This window comes from Eucalyptus grandis, chromosome 7, assembly GCF_016545825.1.
Source record: "Eucalyptus grandis isolate ANBG69807.140 chromosome 7, ASM1654582v1, whole genome shotgun sequence".
Lineage (NCBI taxonomy): Eukaryota > Viridiplantae > Streptophyta > Magnoliopsida > Myrtales > Myrtaceae > Eucalyptus > Eucalyptus grandis.
In genome coordinates this window covers 6,092,463-6,119,371 of record NC_052618.1, presented here as the reverse complement: position 1 = coordinate 6,119,371, position 26,909 = coordinate 6,092,463, and the positions used below count along the sequence as shown (strand labels likewise).

At 39.1% G+C, this 26,909-nt stretch overlaps 2 protein-coding genes, 1 non-coding gene and 1 pseudogene across 4 annotated transcripts; 3 read left to right on the top strand and 1 right to left on the bottom strand.

The window, feature by feature from the left end:
• Positions 1-15,610, top strand: part of LOC120295779 — a 29,051-nt pseudogene extending 13,441 nt beyond the window's left edge.
• LOC120295421 lies at positions 303-1,273 on the top strand. The gene is made up of 2 exons (XM_039316556.1): positions 303-1,007; positions 1,118-1,273. Exons 1-2 carry the CDS (start codon positions 741-743, stop codon positions 1,229-1,231), a joined length of 381 nt encoding a protein of 126 aa, XP_039172490.1. The 5' UTR covers positions 303-740; the 3' UTR covers positions 1,232-1,273.
• LOC108956565 lies at positions 5,437-6,768 on the bottom strand. 2 transcript variants are annotated; one of them, XR_005552795.1, is made up of 3 exons: positions 6,649-6,768; positions 6,253-6,359; positions 5,437-5,475 (listed from the first exon to the last, which is right to left on the bottom strand). It is a non-coding gene; the product is annotated as an uncharacterized LOC108956565 (transcript). The 2 variants fall into 2 exon arrangements; XR_005552794.1 differs by lacking the exon at positions 5,437-5,475 and adding an exon at positions 5,770-5,886.
• A 10,286-nt stretch (positions 15,611-25,896) lies between the features above and the next one.
• LOC120295778 (probable LRR receptor-like serine/threonine-protein kinase At3g47570) lies at positions 25,897-26,349 on the top strand. The gene has a single exon (XM_039317344.1). It carries the CDS (start codon positions 25,897-25,899, stop codon positions 26,347-26,349), a length of 453 nt encoding a protein of 150 aa, XP_039173278.1.
• Positions 26,350-26,909: the final 560 nt, after the last annotated feature.

Genomic DNA, 26,909 nt, shown 5'->3' with positions numbered 1-26,909 from the left:
TGTTGGTATGATGAAAGAGAAATCAAAAGGCAAAAAAAAGGGCCTTTTCATTTTGGCCAGTTTCTCTCATGTACAAGTTATTATATTAATAAGACCAATCTAGTTTGCAGTGTCTTTTATGATTTTAAGGAACTTCCTTTTATGCAGGTTGGAAAGTAATGAACTGTGGTGTTTCAAAATTAAGGGCAGTGCATTTTTGTGGCACCAAGTTCGTTGCATGGTTACTGTGATGTTTATAGTTGGCCAAGGTCTTGAATCTCCTGATGTACGTAATATAAGATACTTCGCCATTCTGTGTCTTGGTTACCATAAGTTGAACGTAGGAAATGGGTGAGAGATAGTTTGTTTTATATCTATTAGTTAATGCAACAAAATGCACGGGGCTACCAATATTGGACAAGACATTATGGAGAAAAGGCTTTATATGAGATGACACTGCGATCTGCATAACCATATGGTGACACAAACTAATCCTTTTTTAGTGAGTCAGTTGTTTGGCATGTGGAAAATAAAGATGTAATGTTCAAATGCTTTGCTAACACTAATTGGCATGAGCAAGAAACATGCTATTAAAAATTGAAGGCTCTGAAAAAAGGAATGCAAAATGCATCAGAGAAAAATTCTCAATGTTCTGATTGATTCATTAGTCCAGATGGTCAAGCTGCTCTTGGAATTGGTGCTAGTAAAGAGAGCTAAGAAGAGAAAGCTTGTGTAGAAAAAATGACATTCAGAAGAAACGCATGACTGACAATGGAAAGCAAATTATTGCTACTTCTAAGAGCAGGAATGATGACAGCAAGCAAATTATTGCTGCTTCTAAGAGCAGGAATGATGATGGCAAGCAAATTATTGCTACTTTTAAGAGACATGGATCAAAGAAGAAAGCTGCAATACCTGAAATAGGTAATTCACAATTAAGAAAAAGAACGTTTGTAAACAAGGGTTCATGGTCTGCCATGAAAGAAAATGGAGCAAAAGAAGGTTCAAATGGTCCAAATAAACAAAAGGTAGATACTTTTACATTGGCCTTTTCATTACCGACATATTACGCATAGACATATATAAGATACTTTTATTGAGGCTTGATGATATATTTTAAATTGATTTTGTGGTGCAGAAGCTTTCTGGAGAGTTGAAAAGCCCACCAGTAAAGCCAAAGAAAAGAGACCGTCATGTGAATGATACACCAATGTGCATAAGCGGCACTGCCAGAGTGAATTTCAGCAGGTAAATCTACTTATGACCAACTTTGTTGTTTGATTCTGGTGATCGATCTTAGAATCCATCTTTAATTCATTTGACCCATTTCTGCTTTTCAGGTTGATTGGGTTTTGGGCTGGTGGGCTGTCGTGTTAGAGGTAATGATGCAAGTTCATTGTTTTATGTTTATGTATGTATTGTAGACATCCTTAAGTCTATTAGTTTACTTGTTCCGGAGAAGCGGGGACGAGACATCGACATAGTACTTGGCGAAATCAACTTAGATGCGGGAGACGGGGCTGGACTTGCTGATGACGGACAAGTTGATATAAGCATTGACAGTGATATCAAACTGCACAATCTGAATGTTTTTCAGTGGTTATTCTCTCATTGGCTGGAATTTTAATGGTAAAGCTGGAGGAAGAGTCGAAAACTGTAAAACTTGGTTGACAACATTTCATCTTTCTTCTATTGAGGTTGAAAGATGTTGTGATTTGAGAAGGTTCGTCAATGTAGACCTGCTGTGTATAAAGATTACTTACCAGGTTTAGTTCAAATGCTTTCTTGTTGTTCCTTTTCAAGTGCTGAACGTATTCTCTGTTTTTATCCTCTAATTTTGCAGGAGGAGCCCCATATCCATTGCAGCAGCTGCTCTACGATGAGAAGAAGTCTCCTCAAGGTTTTAGTTTCTCCAATCCTATTCAATTTGAACAACTAAAGACATATTGGTGCATATGTAAATGGCATTTGAAACAACGCATGCATATAAATAATCGAATGTTTGTGCAGATATATCACTTGCTACTAGAGTCACCGAGGGGATTGGTTAGGAACTCCTCCAAGGATCTGTATCCTCACATTTTGAAGATAAATACCAAGTTGGTATGGCAAGGAAGAGGATCTAAAGAATTTCTGCAGCTTTTGAGTGTGTAGATATACAAACAAAATCGACATTAGTTAACTTTAAGTTAGTTTTGGAAATCAAAACAATCTTGAATTTTTAATTCTTGTTATAAAGAATATGGTGGTTCTTAATTCTCACTCTTTGTATTGTTAAAAGATATCTTGAAAACTTTGTTTTTCAAACATCGAAATGCTGTGTTCGAGTTCTTTTTGGCCCTCAACTATTGAATACCAGTGTCATACAAAATGCACTACTTCAATTTCGCAAAATAATGTGGGCAAGAACTCAATTTCACCAGGTATGTTTTTTGTGCTTGAAGAGATAAAATTCTACACATCCAATCTCAGAGTCCCGATTTCGATTAATATGAATCTATAAGAAATGATGCACAAATCAGGTAAACTATATGTGCATTTCCCCTTTGTCCTCTTGAAAGCTTGGTAGAGTTTTAACAATGGCTTTTCATGGTTGCTAGTATTGCTCATTATGCAAAAATTCATCACACTACAACCAGAAAATGAACCCTTATCGACATAGAAAATTTGTGATGTTTTGACGATATAATATATGATACAAGCTTTTAGTCTCACAAAAGAACCTTCCAAAAGCTTGGGGAGATAGAACAAGGCAAGAGAAGAAAAGAAAGGTAAATGCACCAGTTGATTTGATCTAAGGGTGATGTATCAGATAGAGCCACTCAGCAACCTCACTCTGGTTAAATGCCTGCACTAACTCATCTTTATGCTAATGTAGTACCTGCAACATTTGAGTAAGACAAATGTACATCGACTAACACTATAATATTATTTTCTATAACAAAAGCTTTACACAAGAGGTGTCCAAATTTGGCTAATCGTCCCTATCTTTGCGGTTTCATTACTCACTGCCACCGGTCAAAGTCTACAAGAAAATAATTTATGCCACCACCTACAAAGCACCCTAATGCTTCCAGTCCCACCCATGAAAGAATTCCATAGTTTGTTTGATGGGCCCTAAATTCCATAACACAGGAAAACACCACCTTTTTAAGTTAAGACTTATCCATTAACAACCTTCTAAGGACACTTGTGGATAGTATGTGCCAATCCAAGGTGCCCAAAGCGCATGCTGACTTTATGAAGGTTTACTCGATCCTTTCTATCTTGCCATGGTGATATGAACCAATTCTAGGTAAGATCAGGCCAAGAAACCAAAAAATCCAGATAATACCCTTGGACATATCTAGGACTTGGAAGTGCCGATATTGTAGACGAAACCCATTTGAAACAAAGCCCAACGGTCTGAACATCTTACACTCTTCATCTGGCTTAAGGCACCTCAGCATAGGTAATGAGAAAACAAGCAAAAAATCACAACCAGATAAACTTGCTTGCATAATCTGATTTTATGTGCAGAGCAACATATTCTCTATAGGAAAACAAGAGTATCCAATACTTTAAAGGGCAAATATATCCCATTAGTAGAATGGATGAGGACTAACGTACGAGACGAAGAACTTTTTGAAAAGTCTACTTAACAAAAGCATAACTAAAGAGCCTTAGCAAGTGCCCGGAAACGCTATGACATTTTCCCTTTATGAAGTCAATACTCCTATGAAGCCTTAGTTGCCAGATTTAGAGATTGTCCATCCACTTCTCGATGAATCACTGGAAAATCCCATATGCACTGAAGTTGCCGGTGAACTGTGTGATCAATGGGTCTGGGCAGCTCAAAAGAGAGAAGAGCCCAGTCGGGAAAAGGCTTTCAATTCTCCACTCAAACACCTTCCCAGACCTGTGATCCGTCTCATCACCTGCTACGGTCATTCTTCTAATCTCTACCCTGCCATCTGCAAAAAGTTCACCATTTAATGCTGCAGCAACTTGATAGCAAGTTTTAGAGGATGCATTAGTGCTTCAACATAATTTATCTTGTGACTCCATACTCCTAATACAAAGAAATAACATCATAAGAAAGAAGATATATCTTGCCGAAATCCTGTCTCTTCCGCGCATTTATTGTCATAACTAATAAAAAAACAATCAGTTCAGATGGGTACAGCACACGGAAGGGAAAATATCCATTTCTTAAGCACCATTAACTGAAACCGATGCAAAACTTGTGGACCAAATGGTCAAATGGCAGATATCACGACTCTTGCACACCAATGACCATATCCAAGCCAAATCAGCAGGTCAAATGAGCCTAATATGGAAGTTTTGCATTACGTTTGGGGTTGCATTGTAGAGCAAGGAGGAAAATAAGCAATCAGCTTCTTACCCCGTAACAACCGAGTAAGATCTGGCAAAGAACTGGGACTACTATATAGAGCAAATATTAACTTTGGCCATCAGGAACTTACTATCTCTTTTCACCTAGTGGAAGAGCCTCTGGAATAGGGAAGGGTCAGACTCTGCAATGTCCATGTTAAGGATACTGATGGGTCTTGTCCGTGATGCACTTCTGCCTTGCTCTATATGCTGATTCAGGGACTGCACAGTTCCTAATAGCAAAGTTGTATTTGTTTTATATAGTAGTTGCATGCTTTGCCAGATTTAGCTTGGTCTCGTAGAGAGCAGTTAATTACTAAGTTTCCTGTGTTTACAGAGAAATCAGATTCTGTGAGCGTATTGCAGGTGCCACAGATGAAAGCCATTCAAACAAAATCCATAAAGTCCACTGATGCTGTAATCTTTATTTTGGTTATTATCCTTTATTGGTGCATGTACCAAAACGACCTGCATAAATCACAACCAGAAACATTTCTGCAAACAAATCATAAAAAGATGAAATTTCTTTGTGCAATTTGATAGTTTCCTTAACTGGCAATACGAGGAAACAAGAAACAAGTAGAGGCTTTACCAAGTTTGGCTCTGAAACTGTGAAAGGTAGGAGCTGAGTCAACGGTTTATATGGGTAGGCATATGCTTAGGTCAACAAGTGGCACATACTTGAATCTTAATAAGCCAAATCATATGCAGACCTAAATTTTGAATTTTACCCTACGGCATGGTTAGAAATTATTCCATAACCATACCAAGCCACTAAAAACCAAGGGATGCACTCTAAAATTAAAATTACAAAAATGACCGTTTTTCTTGAGTTTTCTTTAGCGAGACTCATGCTAAATGATAAATCAAGCACAAAAGATGAGATTACGAGTACATACAGGATAATACAAACTTCATCACTTTTAAGAATTCCTGTGGGATCGGCTGCCCTCATTAGATAGTAAGAATCTGGAATATGAATCCTTCCTCCTTTCAAACTCTTCTTTTCATCGTTCATCAGGATGGACAGACGATTCTGTAGGTATGTTTCGTCCGAGAGGAATCCCAGATAAGATCATTCGGCTGCAGTCAAACCATCCTTCTCACCATGATTCACCAAAACTGTTCATACGGTAAAAGAACAAAGGAAAACACAAGGGAAAATGTTTACACGTCAAATAGCAATTGAAGGAAATACGCACCCAGGGGAAGTAAAAGCAGCAAAGATGAATAGAGATGCATTTTTTTACTTATGAATTTTTTGAATCAAGAAAAAAAAAGAAGCACATCCAAGTATAGAAAAAAAAATTGGAGAAAAATCTCTTTTTGGACTGTTTTAAGAATAGACATTATTTCAACAGTCCAAATGTTGGAAGAATACTACCTCTTAGAGCTGCTTTCGTTTCCTAGAAGACACTATTTGCATCTCCCAGAGCATTCTCCACCATGTCCAAAAGAAATTCATTAGGGACCCCGCCATAGCTTAAAAGTGCAATCAAAATCTTTGAAAGATATGTAGGCTTTGGTTTATTACTGCATCAATGAGGACCAAGGTCTAATCAGTTCTTCCGAAAAGGTAAAATTTGATGGCAGAAAAAGCTTCAAACAAAAAGCAATGGGATTTAGTAATTCACAAGAAAAACATGTCCCATGTTCAAATTAAACTGCTGAAAGAACAAGAAAGCCGCTAACTTTTCAGTCTGTTTATGTAAGGGTCTTTTAACTAGCTAACTCCAAAGGAAAATCTTAACACAATAATCAACAAATCAATAGCATAGCCAGGCAACAAACCCACAGATAACACTGTGATCACATTACTAGGGGTCAGAGGTACCATAAGAACCTCAAGAGAATTAATTAAAACAATGATAGCCTGCTGGCGAAATATGTTGGTTGTACCTTGTTTGTACTATTTCAAGTGCATCAACGGTCCTGATATCTGAAAGCTTGGGGTCCTTTTCAACCTTGATCATCGACGGTCGAATATGAATTGTATGAGGAGGGAGCTATAGATTAAAATTCGGCCAAAACAATTAGAATGGAAGATATAAATGAACCGATAGAAAAAATGAAATATATCGCAATATGGAGAATTATTGAAGCTAAAATACTAATAACTAGACTCACACTTACAGCGCAAAGCTGAAATGATATAATAATGCAATGTAGATTTTCCTTTTTTATTTGTCATAATTATTTTTTGGAGATCAGTTTTCTTGCATAGCAAGACGAAGATACCACTAAGATGATACCCATATCCACAGGTCACAAACCTTAAAAGCGAAGCAATCACACCTCTTCCCTTGAAAATATTTCCACGACACTTCAAAGCTATGTCCTCGGATACAAATCCAGTCCCACCAGTATGTTTTTGGCGGAATGGAATTGCAGTCTTTCACTGCGGGTTTTGGTAGGCCCAAGAGATTCAAGAAAAGCAACAGCAAAACATCTTAGAATCTCTTCCCTTTCTTGTTTGCTCCACCCACAGTAACCTAGATGCCTCCTCTGCTTTAGCATAGGCCAATTAGTAGGCATTCTTTCTCATCTCAGCCTCGATTTTCTCTTGTTCCTCTCTGCTAGCCTGCCTCCTCCCATCCTTACGTGATCCAAGATCTCCAACACCCAACCCTGCTGAAACTTGCTTTCTCTTTGCCAGCTTTCCCTCGGCTTCTCTTTTTCCCTCTCTTCTTTTTCTTTTCTCATTCATTCTTTCTCCTCTGCTTTCTCTATTTGTTCTTTGCGCTCTATATTTAGAGATGAAAAAGCAACAAAACAATTGATAGTAACACAAAAACGAACGCATGTAAAAGAAATCTTAAACTAAGCATCATAAAGTGCCAAAGCATGGAAGAAGGGTAGTCTAAGCACATGTACAACAACAGAGATAGCAAATAGTGACCATGACACTAAGGCTATTTTGAGAGCACCAAGGGCCAGAATTTGGAGAGAGTATCTAAAAATTCAAATTTTCCCTCTATTTCTCTCTCACAGAAATTTCAAACTTCTGACTTTCCACCTATCCCGTCCATTTTCACTATTTTTCCCAAATATAGCTAATCATCCAAACATCATAATACTACTAGACACTCGTTTAGAGGATGAAGTGATTTCTTTAGTGAGGTAAACCAAATGCTTCCCAAATCTTCCATCCATTTACCTACAAGGCTGGGATACATCTGGCACATCAATATCTAATAGTCACAACATCCACACTCATTCAGAAAATGCTTCGTTGTTTGGTAAAACTACCAAACAGTTAGTACGGTAAAATATCTATACGAAGCTATACTATGATGAGTTCATTATCATCAGTGTGAGTTTTCCAATTCCATAGACCATAATATGCTGCTATCCTTGGATGCGGTATGAACAAAGATGATATATATGTGCAGTAGCCGGCAACTACGTTTTAAGGGCAAACTCGGGTTTAATGAGATCATGACAACTAAATTCAAGTTATTTTGCCAAGATACCACCAAATTAGGAAAAACCAGACCTTTAAGCTGTTCAAATTGCACTTTCAGTACTTTCTCCTCACTTTTCAGTTTTGACAATTCTTCCTTGTCTTTTGCAAGAGCTACTTTAGCTTGTTCCACCTCCTGTTTACATATGGCAACGCCCTCCTGGTACACAGCAATTTTTTTCTTTAGCTCATCTCATGCTGCTTTTCCAGTTTCCCAACATGTATTCAGGCACTTCACTTTATCACTGTATTCGTCACTCCCGTCACAGCAGTCTGAGTATCATGGAGCAGGCAAAGAACATATGTTAGGAGGAAACATTAAGAGGAGGCAGAAAAAGAATGACCACCTGCTAGTTAACCTTTGTCCAGCGAAGGCTAAAATCAGTGTTACAAGAACCAGAACGATCTAGTAATTCCGTCAACCTATTAAGGTCAGATGATGTCAGCATATAAATCTTTTATAGGACCTTAGCATTTAGTAATTGTCCAATTGACAAAAATCCTAAACAATGAAAAGGGAAAATTAATCTAAGCATTAATTAGTATCTTATTACAATATTATGATGTTACTTAATCCACACATTCATCATCCATTTTACTAACAATTGATCACTCTGCAGATCCTTGCATATGACGATAAGCACATAGATTTCATTCAAAAATGCACCTTTTGTTTTCTCTCCAACCTTTCCCCCTTCCTGCAATTTTTCTTGTATTCTCAGAAACACTGTTCATTGACAAGCGTTAAGGAAAAGATCAATCGAACTAAACCAGTTCTCCATCTCACCTTTTTTGACCACTTTCTTTTCTTGGATTGAACCGAGACCAAGCATGCAAACTGTTCTCAATTGAAGAAGCCACTCTTGTCTAGCTTTTGAAACAATCCTTAAGATGTAAACCCGAAAAAATAGTTTCCATTCATTTCCCATATGCATATATCTCACAATCAATGTCCTTGTCCTCAAAAGTTGGAGAGTTCCTAAAAAGTAGTCTCAAATCTGTTCATCACTTGAAATATACCCTTGTTTACTTGTCTTCATGGTATTAGGGTTCATTAAATAGTCTGTAAAGTAATATTTTAACAGTGATGTTTGTTGGTGAGGAAGACATTGGACATGAAGTTGCTAAAGCAGGTAAATAAATCTGTTGTTGCACAATTATGATTAATCAGTGCCCCATGACACTAAAGCGTGGAACATCTCATTGCAGTGAAGTTTAGAGATATCCTTGACACTGAAGCAATTAAAATCTGCAAAGAGGACTTCTGCCCCTGGCCATTCATAATATCATATCTGATATTCTTATGTGTGTTATGTACGCTTGGAAAGGCCAAGACCATGGAAATATGAACGCTTGGAAAGGCCAAGACCATGGAGAAAAAGTTCCGATGGACTACTTACCACAAATGCCATCATTTACTCTCGAAGAAAATATAATGACAGGAACATGTCCTGCATTCCGACAATAAAATTTTCCATTTGGGCATGCTGATATTCCTGCATTATCGAGTCAGAGAAAGTGAAGTTACAATTAGAAAAGTACGTAGCTCTAGTGGTGGACACTACAAGAAATCTGCAGACATACATGAGATGTTCTAAAGAAGGAAACAAAGCCAGGTACGAGTAATGGTGTCATTTAGAATAGTCTAAACATCAAAGCAGGTCCAGATATGGACACTACTAGGTGTTTGCACACATACTATTTTCTATAAGAAGAAATAAAGCCAAGGATTAGTAACAGTCTTTTTTGGATAAGTAATATCTAAAACCAGTACAAGCCTAACAAAAAGAAACCCGTGGTTTGTGATAACCACAATACAACTGAACTAACATGAGTCCAGCTGAGCTTCTTGATGAACCATCATTACTAATATATCAATGGAGAGCATCGCTCAACTATGCCCGGTTATGGAAGTTGGCGGACCAACCCATATAAAGCGAATACACTTTTGCTCTTCAAAAGCATTTATATCAAATAAAGCAATCAGTTTTTTCTGATCTATGATGCAAAACCGATTATTCATGACAATTACCAAGGAAAATATTAAGTCCTCATAATATACCTGCCAAGTCCATAATATCTGGTGAAATTGCTTAAGGTAACAATTCGTGCCTTCGTTCAGCAAGAAAGAAAAGCGGGAGTTCTTCATATGCATCGATCAAAAATGAAAAGAAGGGCGACAATGATTCATGAATTTACTTCCATCTCCTCCCAATTTTGCCCCAGGGTGGTCTATGGCCCAAAAAGAAATATTTATTGTACTATTTCCATTATTTATCCTATTCATAATCTCTGTCTTTATTTCCCTTCCGTATCAACTCATCCATCTAAACACAATGCAAGACGTGAGAACAACCAATAAATTCAAGGACAACAGCAAACTAATTGCTAAAAAAAAATGGCTCAAAAAGGACCTGGCTCATCTGTCCCATCCGGGCGTCGCGAGAAATCGTCATTGACACAGGCTCTGGTGAATTTCTTCGACCCATCCTTACACTTCATCTGTTCGATGAGCGTAATATTTCATTTCACACAGGTATCACGCGTGTCATCAGTCACCCAACCACGGCCTCAAATAGTCAAAACCCCTCACCCCACCCCTCCCACTACGGCGTGCTCTGTCCAATAAAAACACTTTACAAACGAGGCACCCATAAGAAAGCGACGGGCTCGAACCTTCGGGAGCTATCCCAGAAACGGGTCTTTGGGCGGCGAAGTCGGGACGACACGCGGAGAGAACCGTTGGACAGCGGGACCAATGCGACGGCGGAGATGAAAACGGTCGGCGAATTCATGTCCGGAGGAAGCGTTACAAAAGAGCTGGAACCCAGAAGTAAATTCTTCAATGTGCAGGTGCCGGTGCCGGTGCTCGACCGTGATCTTGGAAGTTCACTGGTCGCGGCGAAACCCCAAAACTTAGCACCGCCACCGGTATATCTAGCCTCGCAAACCTTTTTTGCTTCAAAGAAGCTCGAGAGGCCGGTCGGCGACGGCGATTTCGGAGCCGCGGCTGGAAAGTCGATGACGGCGACGAGGAGAGAGGCGAGGAGGGAAGCGGTTAGGGTGAGTGAGAGGGCTCGAGAAAGAGAGGAGGGGGCACTTGGGGTGAGTGAGAGGGCTCGGGACAGAGAGGAGAGGAGTGCTTGAGGAAGAGAGAGGCGAGAGCGGGAAGAAAAGCGCGCTTCGTTGAAAAAGAGAGAGAAAATGCAGCGGGCTCTCCTTCTTCGCCCCCGTCGACCCCGCCAAAGTCCGCCAAGATCTCCCTCGCGATCGAGCGGGCCGGCGTCGAGGACAGCGCTGGTCGGCGGCGGGAGCTGGTGCCGCTCGGGAACGAGACCGAGATGCGAGCGAGATGACCAGCGAGGCTTTTGGGCGGGCGGAGGCCGAGGCGGAGACGGAGGCGGAGGCGGGAGACGGAGGCGGAGGAGGAAGAGGAAGGCTCTCGGCGTTCTTTTTTCTTTTACGAGGAGAGAGACCCGCGCCCATTCAAGTGAAGTGAGAGAAAAATTTTGAGCGGGAGGAATACGCTGACCGTCCTTTCTTCTGCGCGAAGCCGAGCCGAGCCGACCAAAAACCAGCGCCCCCCCTTTTTCAGCGGGTCCCGCTCGGGGACACGTGCCGGCGTTTCATTGGTAAGTGCGCACCAGGTCAGCAGATGACGTGGCGCGCACATACCACTGAATATTTTCTCCCCGTCAAGAACCACCCCACATTAGGGCAGAGCGGAGGCAAAGTAGCATCATAAGGTGAGAAGAGAGATAGAAATTTTCTTGCTCACACTTGCATCAATCTTCGGGTGTCTTTATTGCATATGAACACTCGCATTTATTTAAGTGCCCTAGAATGATGAAGAGCAATTCTTTCGGCACTTGTATTCATTGTACAACCCAATTGAGTCTGTAATTTCACCATCACATGGAGGCAAAACAGAAGTCACTACCATTTAAGCAACATAGCTCGGAGCGCTAGCTGAAGACGAAGACTCAAGAGTCTAACAATAGTGTTGTAATTGAACTTGCCTAGGCTAGTTCCTCTAACGACAAGAGTGAAAAACAGGGGCATAAAAAAAAGCGGTGTACCTGGTAAAAGCAAGGTCAATGCCCATGAATGAAGAATTGGAATAAGAAATAGGGGCATAAAAAAGCAGTGTACCTGGTAAAAGCAAGGCCAATGCCCTCCAGTCAAAAATACAGTCAAGAAAAAGTTGTTGTTGTGGTAAATTGATAGAACCTCCATCTGACATTGAGAAGGAAGACTAGTGATAAATGCCAAGACAGTCACCAACTCTCACTCTCTTACATGTGAGCCAAGTCTACGTTACATTCCCATTATAAAAGTCTCTTCAGACTATGGGCACTTCAATTAACGTAGGATTTCATGCGTATATAAGCATCGCTCGAAAAAGTACGAGCAAGATTACTCTATCTCTTTTTGCGGGATTCTTGACTTGCAAACTCAGAGATGATAATGCGGCACTTTGAGCCTTGACCTCGACGGTCCCCTTCGATGAGCCTGACCAAGACTTCAACACAATTTCAACAAAGACCTCTCACATTGGTAAAGTAAATCTTGTTTGAAAGAATACTCGACCCCTATTGACATGATGACAGTAAGATAATGTGATCCTTATAAATCCTACATCAATGGTCAAGATAGCTTTTTCCACGAGAGTGAGTGAAAAGTCATTTCAGACTGAAAGTCCCTCATCTGGCATGCTCAAGACATCTACATTCTAAATGAAGGTTGTCTTTCAAAATCTTCCCAAAGTGGAAATCAAAGGATGCAAAAGCGACAAAATTATCATGCATGAATCTCATTTGAACTCATGAATTTACAGCATATACAATCATGTGTGCATATTGTGCAAATAGCAGACATATTCTCAGAGATCAGAGAGATTGCTAGGTAAGCATATCTCTATCCCCATTTGTCTTAAAGTACCTATCACTGTCGAGGTACCCTCTGATTGGCACTCAGCCTATTTGAGTCGTCCTTTGAGTTTGGGTGTTTACTGCTAGCTAGGTATCCCTATTGTCTTTGAGTACCTGCCACCGTTCGGATACTCCTTTTCGTGACACTCGACTTGTTCGAGTTGTCCCAGTATTGATACTTGTGAGTGACCAAATATCTCTTGGAATATCTACTGTTGTCTAGGTATCCCCATATCGTCAAGTACCCACCATTGTCCAGGTACTTCCTTTTCACGACACTCAACCTGCCCGAGTTGTCCCCAAATAATATAGCAGCTGCTCAAGCATTTCATTGCTTTGCTTGGCACCGCCGTCCAGGTATGCTTTCTAGTACTTAGACCAGCCTAAGTGGTCCCAGATCATATCATTAAATACCTATGTTCATCCAAGTATTCTAGTACTTTGTACACCTATGGCTACCCAAGTGTTCCAGCCTCTTTGAGTGCCTGCGGCCATCCAGGTAAGCCTTGTGCTACATTCAAATTCTCATTACCAGGAGGTGAGAGACCTTCACGAATATTTGAGGCACGTCCTCAATATTCCCAATTACCAGGAGGTGAGAGACCTTCGTGAATATGCGAGGCACGTCCTCAATATTCCAATTACTAGGAGGTGAGAGACCTTCACGAATATCTCAGGTACGCCCTCGATATTCCCAATTACCAAGAGGTGAGAGACCTTCACGAATATGCAGGGCACGCCCTCAATATTCCCATTACTAGAAGGTGAGAGACCTTCGTGAATATCTCAAGTACGCCCTCGATATTCACAATTAGACAAAGGCTACAAAGCTTCGTGCTTCCTACTGAGAGACTTCAGAAGGGGAGCCGAGGACGAGCAAGCCCAGATCCAAAGGCTCGCGGCCGGAGAGGGAGAAGTTCTGCCGAAGAGACACATAGAGGGAGGAAGAGGAAGAGAGAGGCCAGCCGAAGCTCGGGGTCCGAGAGACTTCGGGAGCTCGAGTGCGGGGTTGGCCGTGGCGTGGTGAGCTTGGAGGGGTCCCCGAGAGACTTCGGGGAGCTCGAAGGGCAAGCCCGAGAGAGAGAGAGAGAGGCCAGAGGAGGTTTGCGTGGGTCTCGCCGTCGTCGCCGCCCCCATCGCACCACTGCCACGAACAGGTATCATGATGTCGCCGTCGCCATCGCCATCGCCATCTCCTCTCCGTAGTCCGAGTCATCGCTGCCGTCGCCACCGTCGCCGCTACACCTCGGTCCTCTCCCTCCTCGACGCTGCAATTCGGAAACCCTAGGGTTCCCGATTTTTCGAGTCGCGACCCGGGTTGTTGGGTCGGACCCGGATCGGGGACCGGGTAGGGATTCCGTAAATTCCGGGGCGGCGGAAGTTGGGTCACGATTTGGGTCGGAGCTGGTCGGATCCGGGTCGTGGAGCGGGTCGTCGGATCGGGCCGGGCTTATCCAAACGCTCGGCCACGACGCCGTTTCATCCAAAAAGAAAGAAAAGGGAAAAAGGAAAAAAATTCGAGTCGGGCCCACGTTGTGGCCCCGTCCATGTTCGGGTCGCCGGCTCGGTTTGGATCTAGCCCACGACCCAGGCAAGCCGTTTTTAATTATAAATAATATTTTAAATAAATAATATATAAATAATTTATTTTAAAAAAATCAAAAATAATTTATTTTCGAAAAATATTTAAAAATATTTTAATTTAAAAAAACAAAAAATATTTTATTTTCCAAAAACTAAAAAAAAATTAAAAAATATTCCATATTTTCCAAAAAATGCCAAAAATTCATGAAAAAAGCAAAAAATTCAGAAGAAGCCAAAAAAGACTTGTATTTTTCCAAAAATACCAAAAAATCCAAAAAAAAATCCCTTTTATGTAAAAAAAAAAAAAAAAAATTAGGAAAAGACCCAAAAGATGTTTTTCTCCAAAAATGCATGGAAAATCCCTCGAGCATCCAAAAAACCTCAAGGTTTAAACAAGATTAGGTGCCAAAAGGGCATTAGTGATTAACTAGTGTAATCAAGTCTCCGATCCTAATTTCTGCAGTTACGCAGAGTGAGTATTTCTCCCAATACTTCGCTTGGGTTTCTAATCAACCCAACCCAAATCGATTAGTGACAACTCCATTTTAAAAATTGATTTACAGGTTAAAAACTTGGACCATTAAGTCGTGAATTGGTGGACTTGGGAGAGTCCGGGCATAACTAATTTCAGCCGAGCCATTAGCCTCCTTAGGCGCTCGTACCCGATTGCGGGCGCCGGAAAAAAGAGGTCGCGACAAGTCTTACTTCTGCAATAATCTCGTTTCTTATTTCATCTGTATTTACCATGTAATCGTAAAATCTTTTGCTGTGATGATTTAGATACTGTTGCTTGGTGGAGCATTTTGTGCATGCACATGGCATTTCTTTTATAACTCTGAATCCCTGGAGGTATTATCTCGGTTTTCATGTTGAATGAGAGTTGTTTAAGCATTGAAATCATTACTGAGTGTAAGGTGTCTCTATTTTCTATAGGTATCGGTGGCTCTTCAAGCAGCGCTGACCGTGATAGGAAATACAACAATGTGTTTTGCAGCATTCTGCATATACAGAACATCAGAGGAATGCCGTGGAAAATTGTGAAGCTTTCATGGTACCTTCACATTCAATATGTGCCTAATGTGGTCTTCTGCCTATATTCCGTATTGTTTCATCTCATACTATACTCAATAAGACCTTTTTGGCGGGTCCATTCCTGCTAAGTAGATTTCTAAACTTTTCCTGATAAATAATTAGATTCTCTAACTTTGAATTCTTATTGCGCATCTTAAATCTTCTATAAAGGATAGATATGATGACGTGCAGATTGTATGACGACCCTCCTTTGGCAGGAATCACCATGAGTTTTCAAGATGCTAGGAGCCGTCTCTCTGGTGAAGGTTGAGTTTCATGGTCCTTGACGGATGACGTTGATATAGAATTAATCATCATTCAAGAGATGCTGGAAAAGCTGGAGCCTTTGAGATTTCCTTGGGTTGGTTTATATGATGTATTCGATTCAGAACAGTGAAATTAATTCATAGTCTCTGATAAGTTTGTATAGATCAATTGATTGGTAGCTTTCCATTAGGCTTCTTTCAAATGCATCTCTGGAGTCTTGATTTATCATCTGGTTGCCTCATCTGTGGACTTATCAATTTCTTTTGGAAGAAAAATTCATTTCCCAATAGGTTGATCTGGTTCAGATTGTAACATGACATTTATGTAAATCTGGAAAAATATGTTTTGCTTTTACCTTGTTAATAAATCCAAGCTGACTAATTTCTTCTTCATTGTCTCGTGTGATTACCTTGCTTAATAAATCATAATCCGGCTAATGCTGTAATGCTTTTGTTCGTCCTAGTCAAATGTGTTCAGAGACCTTAACTTAGAGAAATTCAACCGTGTGTCCCATATGTCTTGTTCCTCATAAATGCAGTGCTGGAAAAATTTGTTACACTAGATTTGAGGATGGTTGGGAGATGAGAATATTATGCTCTTGCAATAATAGCATTGTGTTGACTTCCTGCAGAAATGTGCTCTTGTTAAAGTGACTGAAGTAAATTGGAGGAATTTGGCACAAAATGTATGATCCTACTGCTGAAAATTCCTAAAGTGAGTTTTCCCCATCCTACCTATTGTTCGATGCATGGGTTTGTGATACTTTTTAAATGAGATAGGTGATTAGCATCTATTTGTTTCACAAAGGCACATCCACAAGACACTTATTCTGCTCTTGCCATATGTGCATAATCTCTGGGAAGATCTATTACACTAATACCAATTAAGTCATAAACCTTTCAATTGTATATATTTAGTCCTAAACATTTTCACATCAGTATTAATTCTATTCATCCAGCTATTTTTTACTGAAAATTGCTGATGTTGACGATCAACATTTTATGTGGGACGATCGAGGCTAAGATAGATATTTCAAATAAAAAAAATGGTTTTTTTTTGTCTTTTCTTTTCTTTACATTTTTTTGTAGCTTGAGAGCCCACAAGGTTGCTGGCCAACCCTCATTGGCAACAAAGGGAGGCTGTGCGACCCTTGTCGACATTGGGGCCGCCCGACGGCACCCTTGTCGGGCGATCACAAATTACCCCTAATTTCCTTCAAGTGGGTAAACCCGGTAATGGCCGAAGAGGGCCTTCCAATGGGCCCTCTCCCCTGGAGCAAAATGTTGGTGACGCAGCCCTTGTCGTCGCAATCAACACCTTGGTGGACCCATCTCAAGGATCGCCATTGAGGGTATATGATGAAAGGTACTTGCTTTCTAGGTATAGGCTGGCATTCGTGTCCACGAGAGCTCTCAACTGCGCTTGTTCCAAAGACAAGCAGTAGCGGAATAAAACAACACGGAAGAAATTAAGGATGGAAGCAAATGGGTCATGACAAATTCCGACTCAAGTTTTTACTCTATAAGTAGGAGTTAGTACAGCCAATGTTAACATACTTGTTCATTGGCCGCGCCGTGCTTCCAATATTGCATGGATGCTTGAATTAAAAGCTGAATCTTGATCCGCAGCCACTTTCCCAGATGAAAACGGAAGTTCAAATTATGTTCCTTTCAGGACCACCTGGGTCAGATATTGGCACGGAAAAATGAAAGGCCATGTCCATGTTCCTGAGTCGCCTCAAAAGTTACTGACTAATTCACCTTTCAAGCCATGGTTTCAGATATTGTTTTGGAGATGTAGAATCTGCCTTCATCCGCTGCAACATCAAAGTCACAAGGTGAGAGGACCCTTTAAGTTCCTTTTCGAAAATGTTAAACGCAAACTCATGTCTGTAATCTGTTTTGTTTTTACATTTTACCTATGCAACTGATTCGATGTATGTACTTTTCGGTTCCTTGGACATGACGAGCGGATATCATCCTGAAACGGTTCGAAGTTTCAAAGGTTTGTCGGACGACAAAGTATAGCCGGGAGCATCGAGGAGGAATGATATGCTCTAGCAATTGAAGGCATCAACAATTTCACTAACGATGCCATTGCAATTGGAAGAGAGCTTTAACACAGTGTTCAGGGGACTTCCGTTATGCTCATTGTTTAATGCATCAATGGACTGGTAGTGATTCACTTTACTGTATGCTAGCAAGCTAGATGAACCTCCATTTATCATCTAATTTTTCCGCACTTCTTGCAAATCTTTTATATATATGAGGTTCTTTGGACTAGTACCGGGGGAAAGTTGTCCACAAAGTCATAAATATATTACATTTTTGTTAATTCAGTATTAAATTTTTTAATTTTGTCAATTAAGTCAATCTGGCTAATTTTGGGCGAAAATCACTGGCGTGGACCCCAGTTGTTCTATGTGATATGGTTGGCACCAACATGAACAATTTTAATATTTTTTGAATTTTTTTTTCATTTTTCCTTTTCTCTTCTTTTCCTTCTAATTTCCTTTTAGAATTTTACCTTGAATGTATTATCAACCTTTTGTGATGAAAAGATAAGAAGAGAGAATTATGAAGAAGATAAAGCGTTTTCTTTTAAAAACTATATGTGATAATAGAAAAAGAACACATTTCTCGAGAATAAGTACTCTACCCTATTACCGCTTTTTATGTTCGATCATCACTTCTCTTCATGTCAATAATAAATTCTTTTTATATAAAACAGTTACTTCTTTTCATGTCCAATTCTCTTCTCTTAATTGATTGTCGATAACAATGCGGGAGCCACTACTAATGTTGAGGTGGCGTGTATTTTGGGGAGGAGATTCTTTTCTTAGACACAGTCCAATCACAATCTGCATGGACAGCCAACCAAAGCTGTCAATCACGTGATTTTCGCTCAAATTCCACAAATTTCAATGGCTATGACTATGCATCGTTCATCATGGGCCTTGGTCAACATAAGTATGTACCTTACTTTGGGATGGAAATTTGAGAGATGCCTAGCTGTTGGGATGTTTATCTCTAAGTCAGTCAATTCGGTGGCCACACCCTATTCCGGTACTTCATAAAATAAAGTAAAGTTTCAAATGGTCACGACTTTGATACTCCCAAATGACGAGTAAAAATTACACTTCGAATTGCAAGTAAGTTGCGTACAAAAATTTACTCTTGCATGAGATCTGTTTTGCCAAAGAAACTCCCCACTCCATTAACAGCGCACAAAAGAAAGAAAAGAAACATGGGAGAACAAGAGGTAGAGGTAGCAAAAGAATCCTTGTATTGAAAAGTTGTTCCTTTGTGATCAATTCATGCTACAGTCTCTAATACCGTGGGAAAATTATCCAAAAAGTCCTAAGCCTATTATACTTTTGCCAATTCAGTTATAAATTTTTAATTTTGTCAATGTCTTAAAATATTTCCATGTTTTGTCAATTGAGTACATCTAACTAATTTTAGTCAAAAATCACTGAAGAGGACATTGGCTGTCCAACGGCATGATTGGTGCTAATGTAATCAATTTTTAATAATATTTTAATATTTATTTATTTATTTCTTTTTTTCCTTTTTCTCTTTTCATCTTTTTTTTTTCCATTTCTTTTTTTCTTTGTTTTTCCCCTTTTTCCCCACCGACCATTGTCGGGCCTCATTAATGGCCGACGAGGTTGACAACCGCTAACCTCAAGCAAGGGCCGCCTTCATCAACCTTGGGCAAGGGATGCCCATGCCTAGGTTGGTGAGGGCAGCCTTTGCCTTGGTGAGGGTGGCACTCGCTTGCCTAGGTGAAGGCAGCCCACACTCGCCTACCTAGGCAAGGGCCTCCCTCAGCCGCCCAAGTGAGGGTAGCCCCTTGCCAATCTAGGCTCGATGTCCCTCGCCCGTGGTCGGCGACCTTTGCCGGCCATCAATGAGGCCGGTGATGGCCGGCGGAGGGAAAAAGGAAAAGAAAAAAAGAAGAAAAAAAAAGAAAAAATAGAGAAAAGGAAATAAAATAAAATAAAATAATAAATAAACAAAAATTTGAAAAATCTTAACATATTATTAAAATTGTACACATTTGACCAAGTTACGTAGAATGGTTGGTGTCCACGCCAATGGTTTCCATTCAAAATTAACCAAATGGACTTAATTGGCAAAACATTGAAAGGTTGCATGACTCAATTGGCAAAATTGAATAGTTTAGACTGAATTGGCAAAAGTGCAATAGGTTTAGAATTTTTGGACAATTTCCTCAGTATCTTTTGGAGGCGTAGCATGAATGGGCCACAAAGGAACAACTTTTCAACCGTGTCTCTTGTTCTTTCATTTTTCTTTTCTTTCTTTTATGCTTTGTCAATGGAGTAAGGATTTTCATTGGCAAAACATATCTCATGTAAAAGTTAATTTTTGCACACGATTTGGCTGCAATCTGGAGCAAAAAATTTTACTCGTCATTTGAGAGTATCAAAGGCGTGACCATTTGAGACTCCACTTTATTTTGTGAAGTACTAAAATAGTAGTGTAGGCACCGCACTGATTGACTTTGAAATAAATGTCTCGACTGCCAGGCTTCTCTCAAATTTCCATCCCAAATTTTGGGACTTGCTTATGCTGATCATGGCCCATGATGAATCACACACAATCATAGCCATTGATCATGGCAAAACATATCTCATGCAAGAGTTAATTTTTGCACACAACCTGGCTACAATTTAAGGCGTAATTTTCGTCGTCATTTGGGAGTATCAAAGTTGTGACCATTTGAGACTCCACTTTATTTTATGGAATACTAAAGTAGTGATGTGGGCACCGCATTGATTGACTAAGAGATAAACATCCCGACAGCCAGGCTTCTCTTAAATTTTCACTCCAAATTAAGGGACATGCTTATATTGATCATGGCCCATGATTAATCACGCACAATCATAGCCATTGATCATGGCAAAACATATCTCATGCAAGAGCTAATTTTTGCACATGACTTAACTGCAATTTGGAGCGTAATTTTTACTTGTCATTTGAGAGTATCAAAGTCATGACAATTTGAGACTCAACTTTAGTTAATGAAGTATTAAAGTAGTGGTGGGCAAAGCACTGATTGACTTAGAAATAAATGTCCTGATAGCTAGGATGCTCTCAAATTTCCACCCCAAATTAAAGGACATGCTTATACTGATTTTGGCCCACGATGAATGATGCACAATCATAGCCATCAATCGTGGCAAAACATATCTCATGCAAGAGCTAATTTTTGCACACAACTTGACTGCAATTCAGCGTAATTTTACTTGTCATTTGAGAGTATCAAAATCATGACCATTTGAAACTCCACTTTAATTTATGGAATACTAAAGTAGGGGGTGGGCAAAGCACTAATTGACTGAGAAATAAACGTCCTCCGGGCTTCTCTCAAATTCCCACTCCAAATTAAGGGACATGTTTTTACTGATCATGGCCCATGATGAATCACGCACAATCACAACCATTGGTCATGGCAAAACATATCTCACGCAAAACTTATCTCACGCAATGAGTTGATTTTTGCACACAACTTGACTACAATTTCGGAGTATAATTTTTACTTGTCATTTGGAAATATCAAAGTTGTGACCATTTGAGACTCCATCAAAGGTTGATAGTTTCTCATTCACTGAATGAATGATACTTATTGTTGTGACTTGTCTAAAAAAAATAAGGAAAAAAGGCGCTTCAAGAGCTCGTCTTAAAAGTCAGACCTTCTTATAAGCCTCTTCATTGTTTGCATTAGCTAATATTCCGTCTCTTGTCTATTCTTACCTTCTGTTCATAATCATATCTACCCACTTCTGCTTGGGTTTTGCAAACTATCTGTTATATGTATATGAAGTCTCTTCCTTACATGTTTTAAAAAGATTTGCAATATATATAAATTCTCTCGCTTGTTTATGCAATATATAAAGAATTCATTGCAAATTAATTATATATGTTATATAATAAATACTTACATAATTTTTTATGTTAACTAATAATTACTACTTTGAAATCTTTTGGTTAAAAAAATGTGATTTCTATGTGTTAGTGGTTGAGCATTGATTCATGTGGTTGCATTATGTAGTGTGACACATATGTCTATGTCGCCACAAAATAGATGATCATTAGTGAAATTTTATTTGGCTCATTACATAAAGAATATGGTATAATATATGATTACATATAAGTATTTTGTGTTGATTGCATCAATTTTATTAATCATTATTATAGTATGAAAAATAATCAATTATATAATATGTGCATTAAATAGAGTTTTGCCAATAAATATGATTACTGAATGCTTAATGAATATAAGTTGGAAAGTGCTAGCTAGGTTTTGTTCATGGCTAAGAATATAGATGCTTGTAATATCTTAGAGTTAGAAGAATTCTACACCTCTTAACAATCGTTGAGAGTAAAAGTCCCAATTCCAAACCTATTAAATTTCTCGATTCATTGTTTGTGGATGAAGGGAAATGATTTTATTTTAAACTTTTTGTGTTCTATTTATGCTAGAGGAATATTTAAAGCCACCATTATGATTATCCAAAAGAAAACGAATGTTATCAAAATGGTTTTGTTAACGAGTGCATTGAGATACTTATACTAAAAATGACAAAACTTATATTTATGAGGTGTTTAAGAATGTCCTATTGACAAAATCCTCATTAAAATAGGTATAGAATTGCTTGGCCCCTGATTGTTGTGAGATCCACATGACTCATTAGTGCATAATGCATTTTTTTTTTTTTTTTTTTTTGTACTTGCTAAATAACTAAATTTTCATTACGTTTTCCATGGAATGTGATGAAAGTAAAGATTAAGGCTAAGGTATGTATATTCTGTTTTTAAGTCATTTTTTCCCCTAGATGTAATGGCGGTTTACTTGTTTCAACAAGTGAAAATGAAATTAACAATCAAGAATGATAAATTCTACAATGCCATAATTTTTTATTTTCCAATCGATTCATATCGACTTTGTCACGTGCTACCTATTTTGACCAAATTAATAAACAGATGGGTGATGGACAACTAAGAGTAATTTGGAAAGAACAAGTCGATGTTGATCTTAGTAAGATACTAGAGGTGAATAGAATTGCCTATATGGACAACAGGGATAGGCATATTTCTTTAACATCCAATTAGGTTTTAATTTTTACATTTGGATCTAATGTTGTTGATGCTATGGATTAGTGTCATTTCATTGTTAGCGTCCTTATAGTGTAGTCATCTTTCATAGAATATTGTAGATTACACATACGCACTATAATTTACGATCAAATCGAGTTTGTTTCTGCATCTTTATTTTTGCTTTCCCATAATTAATTGATATTGACGGTTGAGGATTAAAGTGATTAGGAAAAACATTTGTATCCAAGAAAGAAAATTATAGAATGCAATAATGCCCTAAGAGAGTAACATTTTGCTTCCAAAAATTACATGAAGATATTGCTATAATAACAAAAATCCACTAACCATAACAATAAATATTCCTTTCAAGCGATTCTATTGAAACCAATTATCGTCCAAAAGTTTTAAATGGACAAAATTCATTGATTGTACTTACTACTTTCTTTCTAAAGGAAAAATGAGCATGGATGAAGTGAGTTTAAATTTCAAGGGGAGTAGCTAACTAATATAATTATTTTAAAGAAAAGGAAAAAGAAAAAAATTGTGCCTCTAGTGCCATTTTAATGGGAAGAATTTACATTCCCCAATACAAAGAATTTACATTTTCAAGATCATCTTGCGGAGTCTTCATTCTCAAAGAGAAAATCAAGCCAAGCAAAAAGCTAACTCATCACATATCAGAAAAAAGAAAATGGCCCTCAGACTCCTAATCCATTTCTCACCTTTGTTTAAGTGGCCTCCAATTGCCACGTCCATGTCCTCTGACTAAAGTGAGTTTTCACCATTCCCTTCTTCCATTCACTCTAGCCCCCACAATACACGCAGATGGCCAAGCAAAGTCTTGTCTAGAGGCAGAAAGGCCCTTCAAAAAGAAGAAAAGCACTTCACTTGCTACTGAGTCAAAAAGAAAAAAAGAAGAAAAGCGCTTCAAAAAGCCATCCTGAAAAAATTTAAAGAAGAATCGACACCTTCCTATAAAAAGATAAAAATAGCGCTTCAAAATCGACACCACATTCTTATAAAGCTCTTCAAAGTTTCCAGTAGCACAAGAGCAAGAAAAGTTTTCAATAGCACTCATCCCGCCTTTTGTTTCTCAAATCTACCCGCTTCCGGGGCTTCAAGTCATGAAACTCATGGGCATTAGTTTTGCAGAGTTTCCATCATGCCCCTTGCTTATTTGTATTGCTCTTGCTTTGTGCTTTAATCAAGTCTCTTCCACCACCAATGAAACAGACAAACTCGCGCTCCTCGCATTTAAGGTTGGCATAACCAGAGATCCTTTCGGCGTGTTGAACTCATGGAACAATAGCATTGGGTTTTGCCAGTGGCATGGCATTACGTGCGGCCAGAGGCATAGAAGGGTCACGATCCTGAATTTGTCATCACAAGAACTCTCCGGATTAATCTCTCCTCATATTGGGAATTTCAGCTTCTTAAGGGAAATGAGGCTCCAAAACAATAGTCTCGATCATGAAATCCCTCCGCAAGTTGGCTAGTTGCGCTACCTTCATGTCTTACTGCTAGACAACAATTCATTGGTCGGTAAAATTCCCAAAAACATATCAGGTTGCTTGGACTTGTTTGCACTTTCTATTTCATATAATGAACTGACTGGAAAAATTCCTAGGGAGCTCGGTTCATTGCCAAAGCTACAGAAAGTCAATTTGAATTTTAATAATTTAAGCGGGAGCATACCTTTCTCCATTGGCAACTTATCTTCCCTGGCACAACTTTCCTTAGCTTGGAACAACTTAGGGGGTAGCATTCCCCAAGTTCTAGGCCACCGAACAAACCTGCAAGTCATTAGCCTTACAAAAAGCAGATTCTCGGGTAAAATTCCATCTTCCTTATTCAATCTCTCTTTACTAATTAGCTTTGAAGTTTCATTAAACCAGATACAAGGGACTCTTCCAGCAAGTATGGGCCTCAAACTCCCAAATCTTGAGAAATTTAGTGTTCATGGAAACCAACTTGAGGGGCTGATTCCTCCCTCGATATCGAATTGCACAAAGCTAGGTTGGCTTCAATTTCAACGAATAGATTTTCTAGGAAAGTACCATCGTTGGAAAATTTGTATAACCTTAGTAAGTTTAGAATAAGTGATAATCGGCTTGGAAGTCGAAAACCCGAAGACTTGAGTTTCCTTTGCTCGTTGACTAACAAACACCAAATTACATGCAGTGGATATTGGCTTGAACAAGTTTGGTGGAGTGTTACCTAAATGCCTAGGTAATTTATCCAGCACTCTCAACTTTTTTATGCATTCGGGGAGTCAAAATATGGTGAGATTCCGAAGAAATCGGGAATCTTGTCAACTTAGAGTTATTAGTTAAGGTTTCAACCAATTTTCAGGGTTATCCCCTCAAATTTGGGCAATCTACAAAATCTAGTGATATTGCAATTGAGCCATAGCAACCTTAGAGGGACTATCCCATCTTCTTTGGGAAATCTAACCAAGTTGATTCAAGTACATTTGCAAGGGAACAATTTTCATGGGCAAATTCCTTCACATCTATCAAACTGTCGGTCTCTCATTCTACTTTATCTATCTTACAACAATCTTAGTGGTGCCATACCCCCACAGCTTTTCAGTCTCTCATCATTAGCCATCAGTCTGAGCTTATTTGATAACCATCTGACTGGGGCTCTACCCATAGAAGTTGGCAACTTGAGAGCTTTGACTATGTTGGACATCTCTAACAATTTGTTGGTAGGTGAAATCCCAAGTAGTTTAGGTGATTGCTCTTCGTTGGCAATCCTAGGGATGCGGGCAACTTCTTCCACAAATCGATTCCACAATCAATTAGATCGTTAAAAGGCATTGAAGAAGTAGATCTTTCACACAACAATTTGTCAGGTCAAATTCCAGAATTCTTAGCGGTATTTCGATTCTTAAAACGTTTGAATTTGTCGTACAATAAGTTTGAAGGCATGCTACCATGTGAAGGAGTCTTTAAAAATGCTACCAAGTACTTCTATTGTTGGGAACAATGACCTCGTGGCGGACTGCGGAATTTCATCTCCCTAAGCGCCTTTCCAAAAGCCACAAAAGTAGAAAGATCAATATAGTGATAGTTGTTGCTGTCATTTCGGAGTTGTTGGAATGGCTTTTATTGCAGCTTTTATATATCTTTGCTGGGTGAAGAAGAAAGTAAATGAACCGGTTTCAAGCTCAATGGATGATTCATGTATGAATGTATCTTACGGGACACTCTTAAAAGCAACTGAAGGTTTTTCTTCGGCAAATTTGATCGGTGTTGGAAGCTTTGGGTCAGTTTACAAGGGGATACTTGAGGATAATGGAACGATTGTTGCCGTGAAAGTGCTTCATTTAGTTCGTCATGGTGCTTTGAAGAGCTTTATAGTCGAGTGCGAGGCATTTAAGAATGTCAAACATCGAAATCTTTTGAAGTTGCTAACAATTTTCTCTAGTAGTGATTATCAAGGAATTGATTTTAAGGCCTTAGTCTACGAATTCATGGACAATGGAAGCTTGGAACAGTGGCTACACTCATACACGACATCATCTCATGATAATATGCTCCCGAAAAGTTGAATTTCATTTGGAGGATAAACATTGCAATTGATGTTGCTTCTGCACTAGATTATCTACATCACCAGTGCCACATCCCCATTGTTCATTGTGATTTAAAGCCAAGCAATATCCTCTTAGATGCCGAGAAGGTCGCACATCTTGGCGACTTTGGATTGGCAAAATTCCTTCTTGAATCATCCTTCGAAACTGTAGATAATCATATGAGCTCAATAAGTCTTAGAGGGACAATGGATTATGCTCCACCGTGTACTCTCTCTCTCTCTCTCTCTCTCCCTCAAACCAAAAAATTTTATATACCTAAAATTATTGATCGGTCTTCTTGCGGAAATTTTGGTAGCTAATGGTAACTCTTATAGTCTTGCAAACATTACATTTTTATTTGATGATCTACACTTTAATATGATTTGGATTATAATCAAAATGTGTGGCAGAATATGCAATGGGATGCAAGGTTTCAAGAGAAGGCGATGTCTATAGTTACGGCATTCTTTTATTGGAGATATTCACAGGTTTGAGACCCACTGATGACAAATTTAGAGACTATTTGACTATTCATAGTT

What these genes read in the sequence shown, in the direction of transcription:
- LOC120295421 (XM_039316556.1), top strand. Translation starts at nt 741, where the DNA reads ATGACTGACAATGGAAAGCAAATTATTGCTACTTCTAAGAGCAGGAAT. An exon ending in ATGGTCCAAATAAACAAAAG is followed by an intron (nt 1,008 to 1,117) that starts GTAGATACTTTT and finishes TTTGTGGTGCAG; the next exon opens with AAGCTTTCTGGAGAGTTGAA.
- LOC120295778 (XM_039317344.1), top strand. Translation starts at nt 25,897, where the DNA reads ATGGCTTTTATTGCAGCTTTTATATATCTTTGCTGGGTGAAGAAGAAA.